The sequence below is a fragment of the Tarenaya hassleriana genome, unplaced genomic scaffold, assembly GCF_000463585.1.
Source record: "Tarenaya hassleriana unplaced genomic scaffold, ASM46358v1 Cleome26, whole genome shotgun sequence".
Classification (NCBI taxonomy): Eukaryota; Viridiplantae; Streptophyta; class Magnoliopsida; order Brassicales; family Cleomaceae; genus Tarenaya; species Tarenaya hassleriana.
In genome coordinates this window covers 2,360,439-2,374,099 of record NW_010965869.1, presented here as the reverse complement: position 1 = coordinate 2,374,099, position 13,661 = coordinate 2,360,439, and the positions used below count along the sequence as shown (strand labels likewise).

The 13,661-nt window shown below is 36.7% G+C and overlaps 2 protein-coding genes across 3 annotated transcripts; one reads left to right on the top strand and one right to left on the bottom strand.

The window, feature by feature from the left end:
- Positions 1-327: 327 nt before the first annotated feature.
- On the top strand, positions 328-2,450 carry LOC104817058 (ORM1-like protein 3). Of its 2 annotated transcripts, none has more exons than XM_010546135.1 (3): positions 328-859; positions 1,367-1,515; positions 1,865-2,145. In XM_010546135.1, the coding sequence occupies exons 1-3, from the start codon at positions 674-676 to the stop codon at positions 1,971-1,973; spliced, it is 444 nt and encodes a 147-aa protein (XP_010544437.1). In that variant the 5' UTR covers positions 328-673; the 3' UTR covers positions 1,974-2,145. The 2 variants fall into 2 exon arrangements, with proteins under 2 accessions (XP_010544437.1, XP_010544436.1); XM_010546134.1 differs by having other exon boundaries at positions 331-859; positions 2,052-2,450.
- Positions 2,451-3,382: 932 nt separating this feature from the next.
- Positions 3,383-4,865, bottom strand: LOC104817057 (uncharacterized protein At4g00950-like). The gene is made up of 2 exons (XM_010546133.2): positions 4,050-4,865; positions 3,383-3,673 (listed from the first exon to the last, which is right to left on the bottom strand). Exons 1-2 carry the CDS (start codon positions 4,758-4,760, stop codon positions 3,608-3,610), a joined length of 777 nt encoding a protein of 258 aa, XP_010544435.1. The 5' UTR covers positions 4,761-4,865; the 3' UTR covers positions 3,383-3,607.
- Between the last annotated feature and the right edge of the window lie 8,796 nt (positions 4,866-13,661).

Here is a 13,661-nt window from a genome sequence, read left to right as displayed (position 1 = left end):
AAATGGGCCTCCATTAGAGAGCTTATCCTAGAGAATGGGCCTGAAGAAACCAGCCCATTTACAGAATAATGCTCCTATGTATTCTCCCCAATCATTTATCAAGGAAAATTCGATAAAAATAAGGGTACTTCGATTATTCCATGTGATCTTAATTTTTATAAAATCTTCGAGATAAGGCATCGTATTTAGTGCATAGATTTGGACGAACAAACTATAATTCGAATTTGTGATATTTTTCGTGCACAGATTTGGATGAGCAAACTTTATAATTCGAATTTATGACGGGCGAAAAATTGCAACTGTTTATTTCGTTTAGTAATTGTCGTCGTCATTGTCATTATCCCATGGGAGGTGCTAATGAAAACAATCGTCTTTCACGGGCACACGAGCTAATCCACAGAGATCAAGAAGCACCCAGAATTTTTTTTAAAAAAAAATACAGAGAGCCCCCTAAAAAAGAGGATTTCGGGAATTGGTGCGTGGAATCCATCTTGATTGTAACCCATCATCGGAATCGTCGCCAGAAAGAAGAAGAAGAAGAAACATCCAAAGTTTTTTTATATTCGATCTGCTCGACGCAGCAAGGGGGCAAAAAGAGTGATTTTTTTTCTTGAAGGGTTTGAAATATTTTCGGGTGTTGGATCATCAGCTACGAAAAGAACAGGGAAAAAGAATGGCGAATCTGTATGTGAAGGCGGTGCCTCCGGCGGATCTGAACAGGAATACGGAGTGGTTCATGTACCCAGGCGTGTGGACGACGTATATCCTCATACTGTTCTTCGCATGGCTTATTTTTCTCTCCGTCTTCGGTTGCTCCCCTGGCATGGCCTGGACTGTTGTCAATCTCTCCCACTTCGCCGTACGTCAGTCCACGCTTTGATGCTTATTTGCTTGTGGGCGATTTTGAATTTTCTCGGTTTTTTTCCTGGGTTTTGGATGTGAATTTAATATTATGCGAACGAGTGGCTATCTTTCATGTTCTTAGTTGTGGATGCAATATGTTCTGTTTCTGTTAGTTGCAATGGCAAACTTTAATTACTACATGCATCTCTTGTCTGAATTCGGTTCTGGTTTGGCGATGTGATCAGCTGTTGTTCTTAAAATCAGAATGTTTCAGCACTTAAGTGACTTGTGCCATGAACTGGACTTGCTCTGTGTAAAAAAAACTCCTCGAGAGCTCAGATAGGTCGGAAAATTGGATAATCCGATGGCTTCTGATTGGAGGTCTTGACTCTGTCAAAGCCAAAGCTCCCACTTCACCTGGTTCCTACACTGTTTTTAAGTTTTGCTGCTGTAATTGTATTGAAGGTTTTTTGTCAGCAAGATCCAGTGAGTGCTTTGTGGGTTTATTTTTGTTTCTTCTCAGGTAATTTATCACTTCTTCCATTGGAAGAAAGGAACACCCTTTGCAGAAGACCAAGGAATCTACAACAGGCTGACATGGTGGGAGCAGATGGACGGTGGAAAGCAGCTTACACGCAACCGCAAGTTTCTTACAGTAGTTCCTGTCGTGCTGTAAGCCCTACTTGCTCGTTGATAGTTGTTTCCTGTCTTTGGCTTTTGATTGTTCCACTGGGCATTTCTTTTAAGCATTTGAATGAATTTTAGCTTGTTTGTAGGACTTCTGCTTGTGCGTGTTTTGAATGAGTGTTACCGGGCATGCTTATATTGAGCAGAGGAATCTTGATGATGTGTATATATACACATAACATTATAGATTAGAAAACCTGAAACCAATATATGTTTGTGTTTGATTTTCAGCCTTCTATATTGAATCATGTGTAGCCTTTCGCTCAACTTACTAATCCACATCTGTGATTCATGTCTGCCTAAATCCATTTCAATGGAAACTCCATCCTTAAAGCTCGGCGGGTACCTCAAATCGGTTAGATCTTCTTTTGACAAACTGTCCTGATGTCGTCTATATCATCTGCCTTGGCTTTCCGAGATTCTCGTTTGATCTCGGGGCTTGAGTTGAGAACAATAAATCGGTATTTTTCCTTCTTTTTCTGAAGCACGATATCGATACATAAAACCGCTGAATGAGGCAGGTACTTGATAGCATCTCATACAACAGACTACAAGCATCCATGGCTGTTCCTCAACACGCTTGCTGTCACTATCCTTGTAATAGCCAAGTTCCCTAACATGCACAAGGTACGCATCTTCGGCATCAACGGTGATAGGTGACCCATTTGCCTCTCTTGTCTTGTCCACTGCTGGATGTGTTTCTTCTCCGGCAAAAAACAACAGATAGAAGGAAGGGCGATGCTTATATATATATATATAGAGAGAGAGAGAGAGAGAGAAGCTGTTTTATGGTTTTTTGACAAAAGTGTTGGTTGGCTTACTGAGTGAAGAGAGTACATGTTATGTGCAGAAGTTGGTATCTTTTGAAGCTTTGTCCGTATTGTGCAGACCACGTACGCAATGGAAGTTCTCAACCGGAAGAGCCTTTGGACTGAAATGGTACTGTCAGTTCTTCTGTGTCTACGCAATTTCTTAGCCATAATCGTACTCCTATGCACTTTCGCACTGTTTTTTCATCAACAGAGATGATTTCTGTCCGGTTTCGATTCATGGGTCTGCTTCTGATTTTGGCATTTCCTGACAAGTTCGTAACTTTCCTCGAACACAGCACGATGTTGAAGAGCCTTTGGACTGAAATGGTACTGTCAGTTCTTCTGTGTCTACGCAATTTCTTAGCCATAATCGTACTCCTATGCACTTTCGCACTGTTTTTTCATCAACAGAGATGATTTCTGTCCGGTTTCGATTCATGGGTCTGCTTCTGATTTTGGCATTTCCTGACAAGTTCGTAACTTTCCTCGAACACAGCACGATGTTCTAAACGTGATCCTTTCTGCTTGAGACTTGCTTTTTAGGGTTCCTCGTTAATGTATGGATCTGGCTGAACTTTCCGATAACCACTAGGAGCTCCACCTATGAAATTCCTCAGATCCCTTAGAACTCTAACAGGGCTCAGCTTCTAGAAGCATTACGCCATTCACAAACCCGGTCGAGAGAAGCAGAGAAGGCGGCAAGAGAAGCGTGCACGGAGAAAGACCGTGCATGCGAGTCAGCTGTTTGCTTACAAGCAATGGTCCCAACTTCTGCAGCTGGAAGTTCTTTACCTGCAGACAAAGAGCAAAGAGAAGCAGAGATCAGGGAGGAGCCCGAGGAAGAGGAGCAAAAAGGTGGCGGCTTTTGCATTAGGGTTCAGCCTAATTGGTGCTGGTTTCTCTTGGGTTGGCTATTGCCTTTCTAGAATACGCTAGAATCTTTTTTTTTTTTTTTTTTTTTGACTGGGCTAAGGAATGCTATATTACGGTCTTTTAACTCAAAACCTATACCTCTAAATGGAAATTTAATCGGACCAATCAATCAAATACCAATGAATTCATGGACCAAAAGATACAACATTCATATTCTCCTTTCTTTACACAATTAAAAACATTCAAACATCTATCATATATTATATAGTCGAAGACAGCAGAAAACACATTTTCACAGACGTCGTTTGGAAAATTTATCAAAGTTATCTCAGATAACTTGTAAGAAGAAACACAAACACTTTTGATCTCTCTATTTTTTTTTTTTTGTGGGATCAAATTCTAATCTTCTTGTTCTTCCATGGAACCACCACCTGCTTTAGTCCTTCACAAACAGTCGTCTGCACAAAAAAAAAAGCAGATACATATATGAAATATACGTAGGTATAAAGTTGTAAAGCATAGGTATAACATGCCTAATATCACGATGCATGCAGTAAGCTTTTATTTGATATCGATTAAAGCACCAAACTTTTAAGACATTTGCAATTTAGACAAATCCGCTCAAAGCTCGTTACCTCAGTTGTCAGTTTTTAAGAATCTAGTGTCTTAATTGCCCATTTTATTTTTCTTAAAGTTTAATGCTTTGAGTAAGCTTATAATAAAACTCCATCACTCGAATTGCGATATAATGTAAAGTCTTCCTTTGTTCCTTAATTACGATCCATAAAAATGAAAAGAAAAAAAAAAAAGACAGAACGGAAACAGAGGACTTACCCAGAAGTGAGACTTTGGAGTAGAAGAAGACAGCGTAGAGAAACTGCCTGTTCTGCTAATCATTTTTACCTTCTCTTCATCGCCACGGCCATTGCCATCTTCTTCGCTTTCTGTGTGAACAGAAGTTGGAAAGATGTAACTGCCCCCACCAAGCTCCGTATTTCCCTTCAGTGCCCTCTTCCTCCAAAACCCGACAAACCCAAGTCTCCTCCCTCTGTAACCTTCCCTCTTCCTCGCAAGAACCAGAGACTTCTTTTTCATTTCCTCTTCCTCCGTCTCATGTAAGCCGCCATAGATGTCGCTCCCGAAGGATCCATAACAGTCGCCACCACTCACCACCATCATCCTGAAGGATGATGACTCAAACCTCCGTGACCTCCCCATGCTGTACGGCCCATCGAGGACAGTTGATGGCGAGGACAGTAGTTTGGCGATTGACTTGCCATCTTTTTCCACCGAGTCCAAAAGCCTAGGCGGTAGTTCCAGGGACTTCTTGTTAGGAGAGCATGAAGATGATGATGGGGATGAAGAAGAAGAAGGTTGGTGCTTGGGCTTGCCTGGTTCTTCTTCCCAGCTAAAGGAGACGGAAGCTAAAGCCATGGGGTGAATGGGCGATGAGAGAGAGTGTTTGTGGCTATGGGGTTTTGATGGCAAGAGTGGAAGCTTTAGAAACGTTGTGCCTCCCTCCTGCTCCTCTTCTTCACGCCCCATGGAAGCTCTCTCTCTCTCTCTCTCTCTCTCTCTCTCTCTCTCTCTCTCTCTGAGTGCTTTCTCTATTATTTTTAGCGCTTCGTGTAGATTTGGGAATCAGGAATCTGAATAATAAGGAGAGAGAAAGAGAGTGACTGTTATAAGAAAAATAAAAACATCAATTAATTCAAAATAAAGTAGAATTGAAGAAAATGAAAAAAAAAAATAAACGTATTTTTTGGGGGTTTGCCAAAGAGAAAGATAGAATTGTATGGGCAGGGAGAATGGTCAGTCAACTCAACCCATTTTCAGTCGTAGTAATCTGAAAGTGAAGATTGGCTTTTGCTAAAGCTGGGTTTGGCCTTTCATTCGAAATCAAACGTGGCAAAAAAAGAAATATATCATTACATAACACAAGCCGAGTGTTTGCAAATAATAATAATAAGAAACCAAAAATAAAATAAAAATTTAAGTTAATCTTACCATTCGCCAGCTCGTGTTCCCGTCCTCCTTAAACCTAACCTACCAGTTTACTACACTCTTTATCGTCTACATCATTTTTTTTATCTAATCTAAAAATTCACTAAAAATTTTGATCTAACTACATCTTCCGAAATATCGAAAAAGTACGGATAAATATCTTTTTCTACATTTGAGTTTAAACGGTTTGCATGTTTTGATACAAGTAGACGATCGTTTATATAAACTTATTAGGTCCCCTCGTGAAAACATCACGTTCTTAAGATTATATATGGGGTGGAACACAAAAACATCAATGACACTAGTGATTAACAAATTAGGTTAAATAATTTGACAGTGTAGATTTTAATTATTTGATAACAATGAGACCAACACCAACACAAGAAAAAAAAAAAGAAACTGATTTCAATGAGAAAATGATAGGAACAATTAATTAACGTAAAATGATTTGTCTCTTTCATAAACTATGCCATTGCCCTTCCCGTGTGTTTTCATTATCAAGATTTACGCAGAGACAACCATATATATATATATATACAGTGGAGAAAAAGCATACAACTTGACATACTCTCTTTTAATAAGATTCAGATACGTTCATTATATACGAATATTTAAGGGCCACCCCGTTTGCTACCCATCATGGACAATATGCATATAGACATATATATATATATATATATATATATGCATTCCAGCATGTGAATTCTACACAGATCATAATATCTATCAAAGAACACAAGCAAAAGCTTTGTGCATGCATGTATGAATAAAGTGGCACCCTTTTTTTCCCCTCTCATGTCAAATAAAAAAAAGCACTATTCTTTTTTTTCTCTCTTTCAAATAAAAAAGTAGAGAGAACATGAGACAGAGACGCAAAAAAGAATCTTAAAATTCCTATGACGAACAGGGTTTTAGAATATTGCATTGAAAAAGAGAAAAAATAAACAGAATTTTAAAATACTTTTTATTTGCATTGATATCTTCGTGTGTGATTAGGGATGGGCGTTTTGGGAATCTGTTCGGGTTTGGGACGAGAATACATCGGTCTGGTTTTTTCGGTTTTACAAAAAAAATAGGTACCAATCAGTTTTTATATTATGTTCGATTCGATTCGGTTTCGATTTTTATTAAATAAAATAGATTTTATTTAAAATGTTTTGGTTTTTGGGGAATTTTTAAAATTCGATTTCGGTTCGGTTATGAGAAATTTGGATTTTTAAAAATAATACGATTCGTGAATTTAAAACCGTTCGAATCGACAAAAATACCATATTTTTCGGTTTGGTTATGAATAACCGAATCGAAACCTCCATTCCTATGTGTGAACATCTTGGTTCTGACAATTTCATTATGCTTACAAAAAAAAAAGGGCCCCAAAGGCCGAAAACAGTGTTGTATGTAAATGAGTCGATTTTAATAAACAAGAGAATATAAAACGACAAATTAAAAAATAAGAAAGAAAAAAATAGGGGAGAGATGAAGATTCCAAAGAACATTAAAGATGATATGAGAGTATGAGACACTTTACTTTTTATTTGTTTGGAGCTTTCTTCAATGGCCACCTTGAATAAATTGGAGGGAATCATGACAGAACAAAAAGGAATTTAATTCAAAAGAAAATCAGAGGAAAAGTTCTTTGGTTCCAAAAAAGTGTTTAATAATAACTCAATAATTTATAATTCAAGGAAATAAACTAAAAACAGGGGAAATCCCAATTTTGATATATTGAATATTCAGTTTGTTGTGGTAACTTATAAAATTTAAAAAAAAAATGTTAAAATCATACACAAATACCTCAGCTTTACAAACTTCTTTTTCGGGTGAATCGATCTGGAGGATAATTAATAAATTATATTACCAGGTTGAATAACAAAGCTCATCATGATTGATTTCTACAGTGAGTCATAGATGTATCAAATAAATATATAATTTTTTTTTATTTGATATAATTAATACCACAAATATTAAAATATTTTTAAATTGATAAGTTCTCAATTTTTTTTATATCATATATAAATGATTTATTCAAACAAATTCTCAAAGAAGGTTAGTACGCCTTTTTTTTATAAATGAATCGCGTTGAGATAATTGATATCACAAATATTAAAATATTTTAAATTGATACTTCAGATTATGAAATCGATATCAATTTTTAATTTTTTTATATGATATATAAATGATTTATTCGAATAAATTCTCAAAAAAAGGGTAGAACGGTTTTTTAATGAGTCGTTCAAAGATAGATTTTATATTAGATTTGATTAAATTAGGATAATTTGATATTCGATTACAAGGATATTATTAACAAAATTGTCCACCCACCCAGAAGATGCTAAAGCGGAAACCAAAAACGGAACTCTCTCCAAGGCTTGGGGGTAACATTAGAATCTTAAAATTGTTAAATGAAGCCCATGATTTCCATACTAAGCCCGAAATGGAACAAATAATGGGGCCCATTAAGAGGTGAACTATTGAAGCCCAAATTCAAAACCACTTGATTGCCCCAAAAAAAAAGTTACAGTACTTGATTTAAAAAAAATATTTGTCATATACTTAATTTGCTTTATGGATTTTCAAGTTGTTCATGGCTTTTTTTTTTATATCGTAGTGAACCTTATTTGCTACCCATCGAACACGCTGGTTAGATAAATTACCGTCCCACAACACACGTACGGAAAAGATTAATCGGTTATAGCCGAGAAATCGAACTCATGACCTTTCAGTCCAACCACCTTACCAACTCATCGGGGTTTCTCCCTAAGACTGTACATGTTTAAGAGCCATATGAAATTATTTTGTTCCTAATTTTAAATTCAAGATTTGTATTCATGGTCCAAAACCGTCTAGATACGGCCTATTGGCCTAACATAGATTGCTAAATACAGTTCCGTTTTCCAGGAAATGGAAAATTGATAATTACGTACCAGTCGAATACAAAATTATTTTGTCCGAAATGTTGAAGTCATATCGTTTTTTTATAGCACGTGTTGAACAGCAAACCTTGTGTGTGTGGTTCAAATTAGAATTTTATCGGAATGGAGAAGACAAAGGGATTAACAACGGTTCCTATATTCCATTCCTTTGTGTCACGTGGTTTCAATTTGCAGTGAGCCGGTCCCACATCGTAAAAAAGAAGGGCACGTGTCAAAATTAAGCAACGAAACAGAAACATACACGTCTATACACATACGTACATACATCATATGTGTTTGTGTATATGACATGTTATAACTTTGTATCATTATCGTAATTTCATAAATGTCCATGCAACATATTAACATGTAGCTTTATGGGATGTCGTCTAATTTCATCATCAGCAACGATCACTAAACCTAAAAGCAATTATTTCACTTCCTAATTAACCACACTCTTCAATCTCAATAACCCCCAACCACTTGTTCCTTAACGAATCTAACCTGCCGTGCCGGGTTATGAATAGGAAGCAGCACGCGCTGTCGTTTTTGATGCAGATGGACGACAGCACACAATTTTGGACCCGCAGGTTTGTGGCCCGTTTCCGGAGCCCAAGAAACATCCAAATTAGGGCAAGGTTCAGTACAAGAAGGGCTCGAAAAGGAAAGATTCGTCCTCTAACAATATGACGTGTGATATTAATGTCACATGGTTACAAGAATTCCAATTTCTTTCCACCATTTTTGTGTATCAATAAATTCTTGTGGTCCGTCACAATGTAGAAATACATAAATATTTATATCTACATTATACGGAACTAATTTATTTGAATAACTGATAAAGAGTGGACAATTTATATCATTTAATTTATTTGTACAAAAAAAAATCAAATTGAATTTGTGGGTTAACTTTGGCCATATATCTTAATCTTTCAAGAACGCGATGGATAAGATGATGGGATTCGTGCTGTATATATTCGCGAGGAATCGTCTAACTGATCTCGATTGTAATTCTATATGAGATATCAAAAGTTTCATAAGTTTACAATATTGAATGATTACAATATATATATATATATATATATATATATATATATATATATATACACCTAAAAATTTAACGGAACGTGTGAACTTGAAATGAATACGTTGTCGACTTAACCATTATTATATGGTATTATCTTTCACAATTTGTAATTCCTTTTAACAACAATAATAATCATATGTAGTTGCAAAAGTCATATGGCCTCGATCCCATTGGCTAGGAAACACCAGTTTCAGACATAAATATAGGTTAATTGTATACCGCATCACCAATTCTGGGTTATATATAAAGATTGTGTTATATATACAGTCCAACGATAAAAAAAAAAATCGATACATAAACTATGTATAACATAGATGTATAGTATTTTTTTTTTTGGTTTAATGTGATTGTTATATTACTACCAAAAAATAACCCGAAGGATCCCGAGAGATAATGATTCCTATTACAAGTGAACAAAAATAACGAAGACTTAAATCTCAGTCATAATATATAAGGCGATATTTATAGTATTCCTATTACATAGATGTATAGTATTTCGATATATGGTTAAAGCAGATACATGTTTTTTATATATCGAGCATAATATATATACATGCATGTTGAAAAATTATACTCACACACGATATTGTCAAACGAGAATTCCCAAAACTGATTCTATTACTTGATACGTGAAAAGTACACTTCAACCTTTCCAAGTAGTACTTAACTCACCCAGTTTTACTCCCCCTGAGCAAAACTCCCGTATCTCCCTGTAATTCTATCAGTCACAGACACTATGTGTGCAACACACACCACGTGTCTCTTTAGACTGCGTCTAAGCCCAGTAAGTGGTTTGCCTGTTGTTCAAGGCCCCCCCTTAGATATACCTCACGTACTCTCAGATGACTCTCACCTCCCTTACAACCAATCCTCCCAAGATCACTCACACAATTCTCTCTTAATAGCAATTAATCTCGGTGCCTTCTCCCATGGAGACTTGCCTCCATATATACTCTTCAAGTTCATTTTTCAATCTTTTCCAAATATGTATCTTTCCTTCTTTTCTTGATTCATGCAAATGGCTTCTTTCCTTTTCTCTCCTCGGCTTTTGCTAGCTTTCCAAATTCAGCTCCAACCTTCCATTTGTCATTGTATATCTTCTAGATGCTGAATATACTCTTGCTTTTACACATGTAAACGCCAAAAATTTTAATAAATAAATACGAATTAGTTGTCGCAATACGCATAAATAATAAACGATCTGAAGTCACGTAAAGTTATCTAAGAAAATGATGGATGATGCATAGTGACAATTAATGATAAATCATATAACTATTGACTGAATATATTTTATTTTTTTAAGAAAAAAAGTGTATAAAATATCTCATCTCTGATGATTTTTGAACATGAGAATTCATCGGATTGGTGTTGTTTTTTGCTTTTGTTATATCACTGTTAACGAAACCAATATATTATATATATATACTGCACAAGATTTGTGTCACGTGCTTTAATCAATCTGGATTCCACATAATGTATACATATTATACGTGGAAAACATACGGTTGTTATTTAGTTAAAATGAAGAAAATTGCTTAACGATCATCAATATACGTACGCAGAATTATCTGAGGTTTTTTAAAGTTTTATTAAGGGGCTGTTATCAGAGATATTTTTCAGTTATTTATCTCTGCATTTGTTAAAAGCTAGTCCTAGTGTACATATATAGTGATGGTAATGGCGCAACGGTTCAATTCTGTTTTGGTTGGTTTCCTGTCAAATTCGGTTTGAACCGATTGTCGCTCCAATTTTCTATTCTTCCCGCTCTATTTTTCATTTCAAATGTTTGTTACAGATTTGAATTTCTCAGTTCATACGTGTATATAATAGGATGTACAGAAACATTAGTAAATAAGAAAATACAGAAAATCTTTCCAAAAACTCTCTACTATTCCTCTGTTCTTCCTTTGTTGAAATGGTATCAGAGCATTAGGCTTCTTTTGCAATTTCTCTGACTCTGTTTCTTCTGGGTTTTTCCCATTGTTCTTCATTTTTTCCTTGATTTTCTTGTCATCTTGATATGACGGAGAATTCTTCTTCTTCGTCGATATTGTCTGCTTCAGCAGCTCCGGTTTCTTCCGATTCTGTTCCTGTTCATATTTCGAGCAGAGATCCTTATTCTGATCCCCTTTTTCTTCACGCTGCTGATTCTTCGAGCGTGTTGCTTGTCTTAAACAAGCTTTCGGGGGAATCTAACTATGGTGCTTGGTATCGTGCTATCAAGCAAGCTCTCATTGCCAAGAATAAATTGGGATTTATTCTTGGTACTCAGAAGCAGCCTTCAGAAGATCATCCTGATTTTGGTTCCTGGATGCGATGCAATGCGATGGTATGTACTTGGTTGAATAATTCTGTTGATCCTGATATACACACATTGATTTCGTATTTGGAAGATGCACGAGAGATTTGGGTACATCTGGAGACTAGCTACAAGCAGCAAAATATCTCTAAGATTTTCAATATACAGCAGAAGATTGATAATCTCCATCAGGGTTCTCTTGATCTCAATGTTTATTTCACTAAGTTGAATGCATTATGGGAAGAACTTAAGCATTTTGAACCTGTTCCTACATGTAATTGCGATGGTTGTAAGTGTGAAAGTTGTAAATGCCGTATTGATCAACAGTGGTTAGAATTGTTTGAGCGCAGAAATGTTGTCAGGTTTTTGATGCGTCTCAATGAGTCCTATACAACGGCTAGACGACAGATCCTTATGATGGATCCTCTTCCAACCATGACGAAGGCATATAATCTGGTGGCTCAAGAAGAGCAGCAGCGTCTTAACATCACAGCGGCTCCTGAAGCTGTTGCGTTCCAGACTTCCACTCAGTTTCCTAGGAATACTGGGGGTAACTCGTTCTCGTCTCTGAATCAAGCTTCTCGCACGCAAACTTCTGGTATGTCTGCTACCTCTTCTTCTCAGACGAAGCCTCGACCTAACTTGTACGCATTGTGGTATGCTTGGTCATACTATTAATCGATGTTTTCGGCTTCACGGCTATCCTCCAGGTCACAAAGCTTCTTCTAATTGGAATTCCAGGAATTCCAATTCCTCCAAGCCTAAATTCTCTATGACTGATAAGTTTCAGTCTCATGTTAATATGGTTGGTTCTCCCAAGGACGGGGTTGTTTCTCTTACTTCGAAGACAATTACTGATGGTTCCTCAGGCCAGAATCTTTTGGAACAGACTCAGTCCTTAGTGGCGCAGTTCCTTTCACAACAAAAGGGTCAAAGTTCTTTCTCCACTGATGCGAGTTTTGCTGCTATTCAAACCCCATCACCAGGTATTTCTTTACCTTCTCATTCTGTTTTTTCTTCTTTCACACCTAGCCTTCCTTGTTCATCCGTCATTTGGATTTTAGATACAGGTGCAAGTTCTCATGTCTGCTGTGATCTGACATTATTTTCCGAAATTCATGACATTCCTACTGTTTCAGTTTCTTTACCTAATCATTTGTCTATTCCTGTGTCTCAAGCTGGCACTGTCATTCTTTCTTCTCAGATTACACTGTCATATGTTTTGTTTATTCCTTCTTTTCATTATAACCTACTGAGTGTCAATTGTCTCACTAAATCCATTTCTTGTTCTGTGATTTTTTCTCCTGATTCTTATGTGATTCAGGACCTTACTCAGGGCTTGATGATTGGCAAGGGTAATCTTCTTCATAATCTCTATGTGTATGAGATGCAGACTTCATCTTCTCCTTCTTCTGCATTCTCGGTTCCTCTTTGCACTGCTTTGTCTACCGTCTCATTTGATATGTGGCACCATCGTCTTGGTCACCCTTCCAATCTCAAGATCAGTTCTCTTGGTCATTCTTCTCAGCTTGCTTTTGAGTCTACACCTGATACTTTCAGTCTATGTCCAGTTTGTCCTTTGGCGAAACAAAAGAGGCTGCCATTTCCTGTTTCTAGTCATAAGTCTGGTTCACCATTTGAGTTGATACATATAGATATTTGGGGGCCCTTCCATATTGATATTGTTGGGGGGCATAGATACTTTCTTTCTATTGTTGACGATTTTTCTCGTTGTACTTGGGTTTACTTACTTAAATCAAAGAGTGATGTTCTTACCTTATTTCCTCAGTTTCTTACTTTTATTCAGACTCAATACAATGCTCAGGTCAAATGTGTTCGTTCGGATAATGCTCCTGAGCTTTCTTTTACTGATTTGTTTCTTCAGAAGGGTATTGATCATCATTTCTCTTGTCCTTACACTCCACAACAGAATTCCATTGTTGAGAGGAAACATCAACATCTTTTAAATGTCGCTAGATCTCTTCTGTTTCAGTCAAATGTTCATTTATCATATTGGAGGGATTGTATACTCACTTCAGTTTATCTGATCAATCGGTTACCTTCTCCTGTTATCGATAATAAATCTCCTTTTGAAATGTTTACTCAACAGAAACCTCAGTATTCTCACTTAAGGGTCTTTGGGT

Excerpts from the sequence above, each read along its gene's own strand:
- LOC104817058 (XM_010546134.1), top strand. The coding sequence starts at position 674 with ATGGCGAATCTGTATGTGAAGGCGGTGCCTCCGGCGGATCTGAACAGG. Across the intron at positions 860-1,366 it reads TCAATCTCTCCCACTTCGCC|GTAATTTATCACTTCTTCCA; the intron begins GTACGTCAGTCC and ends GTTTCTTCTCAG. Across the intron at positions 1,516-2,051 it reads ACAGTAGTTCCTGTCGTGCT|GTACTTGATAGCATCTCATA; the intron begins GTAAGCCCTACT and ends TGAATGAGGCAG.
- LOC104817057 (XM_010546133.2), bottom strand. The coding sequence starts at position 4,760 with ATGGGGCGTGAAGAAGAGGAGCAGGAGGGAGGCACAACGTTTCTAAAG. Across the intron at positions 3,674-4,049 it reads CTCCAAAGTCTCACTTCTGG|ACGACTGTTTGTGAAGGACT; the intron begins GTAAGTCCTCTG and ends TTTTTTGTGCAG.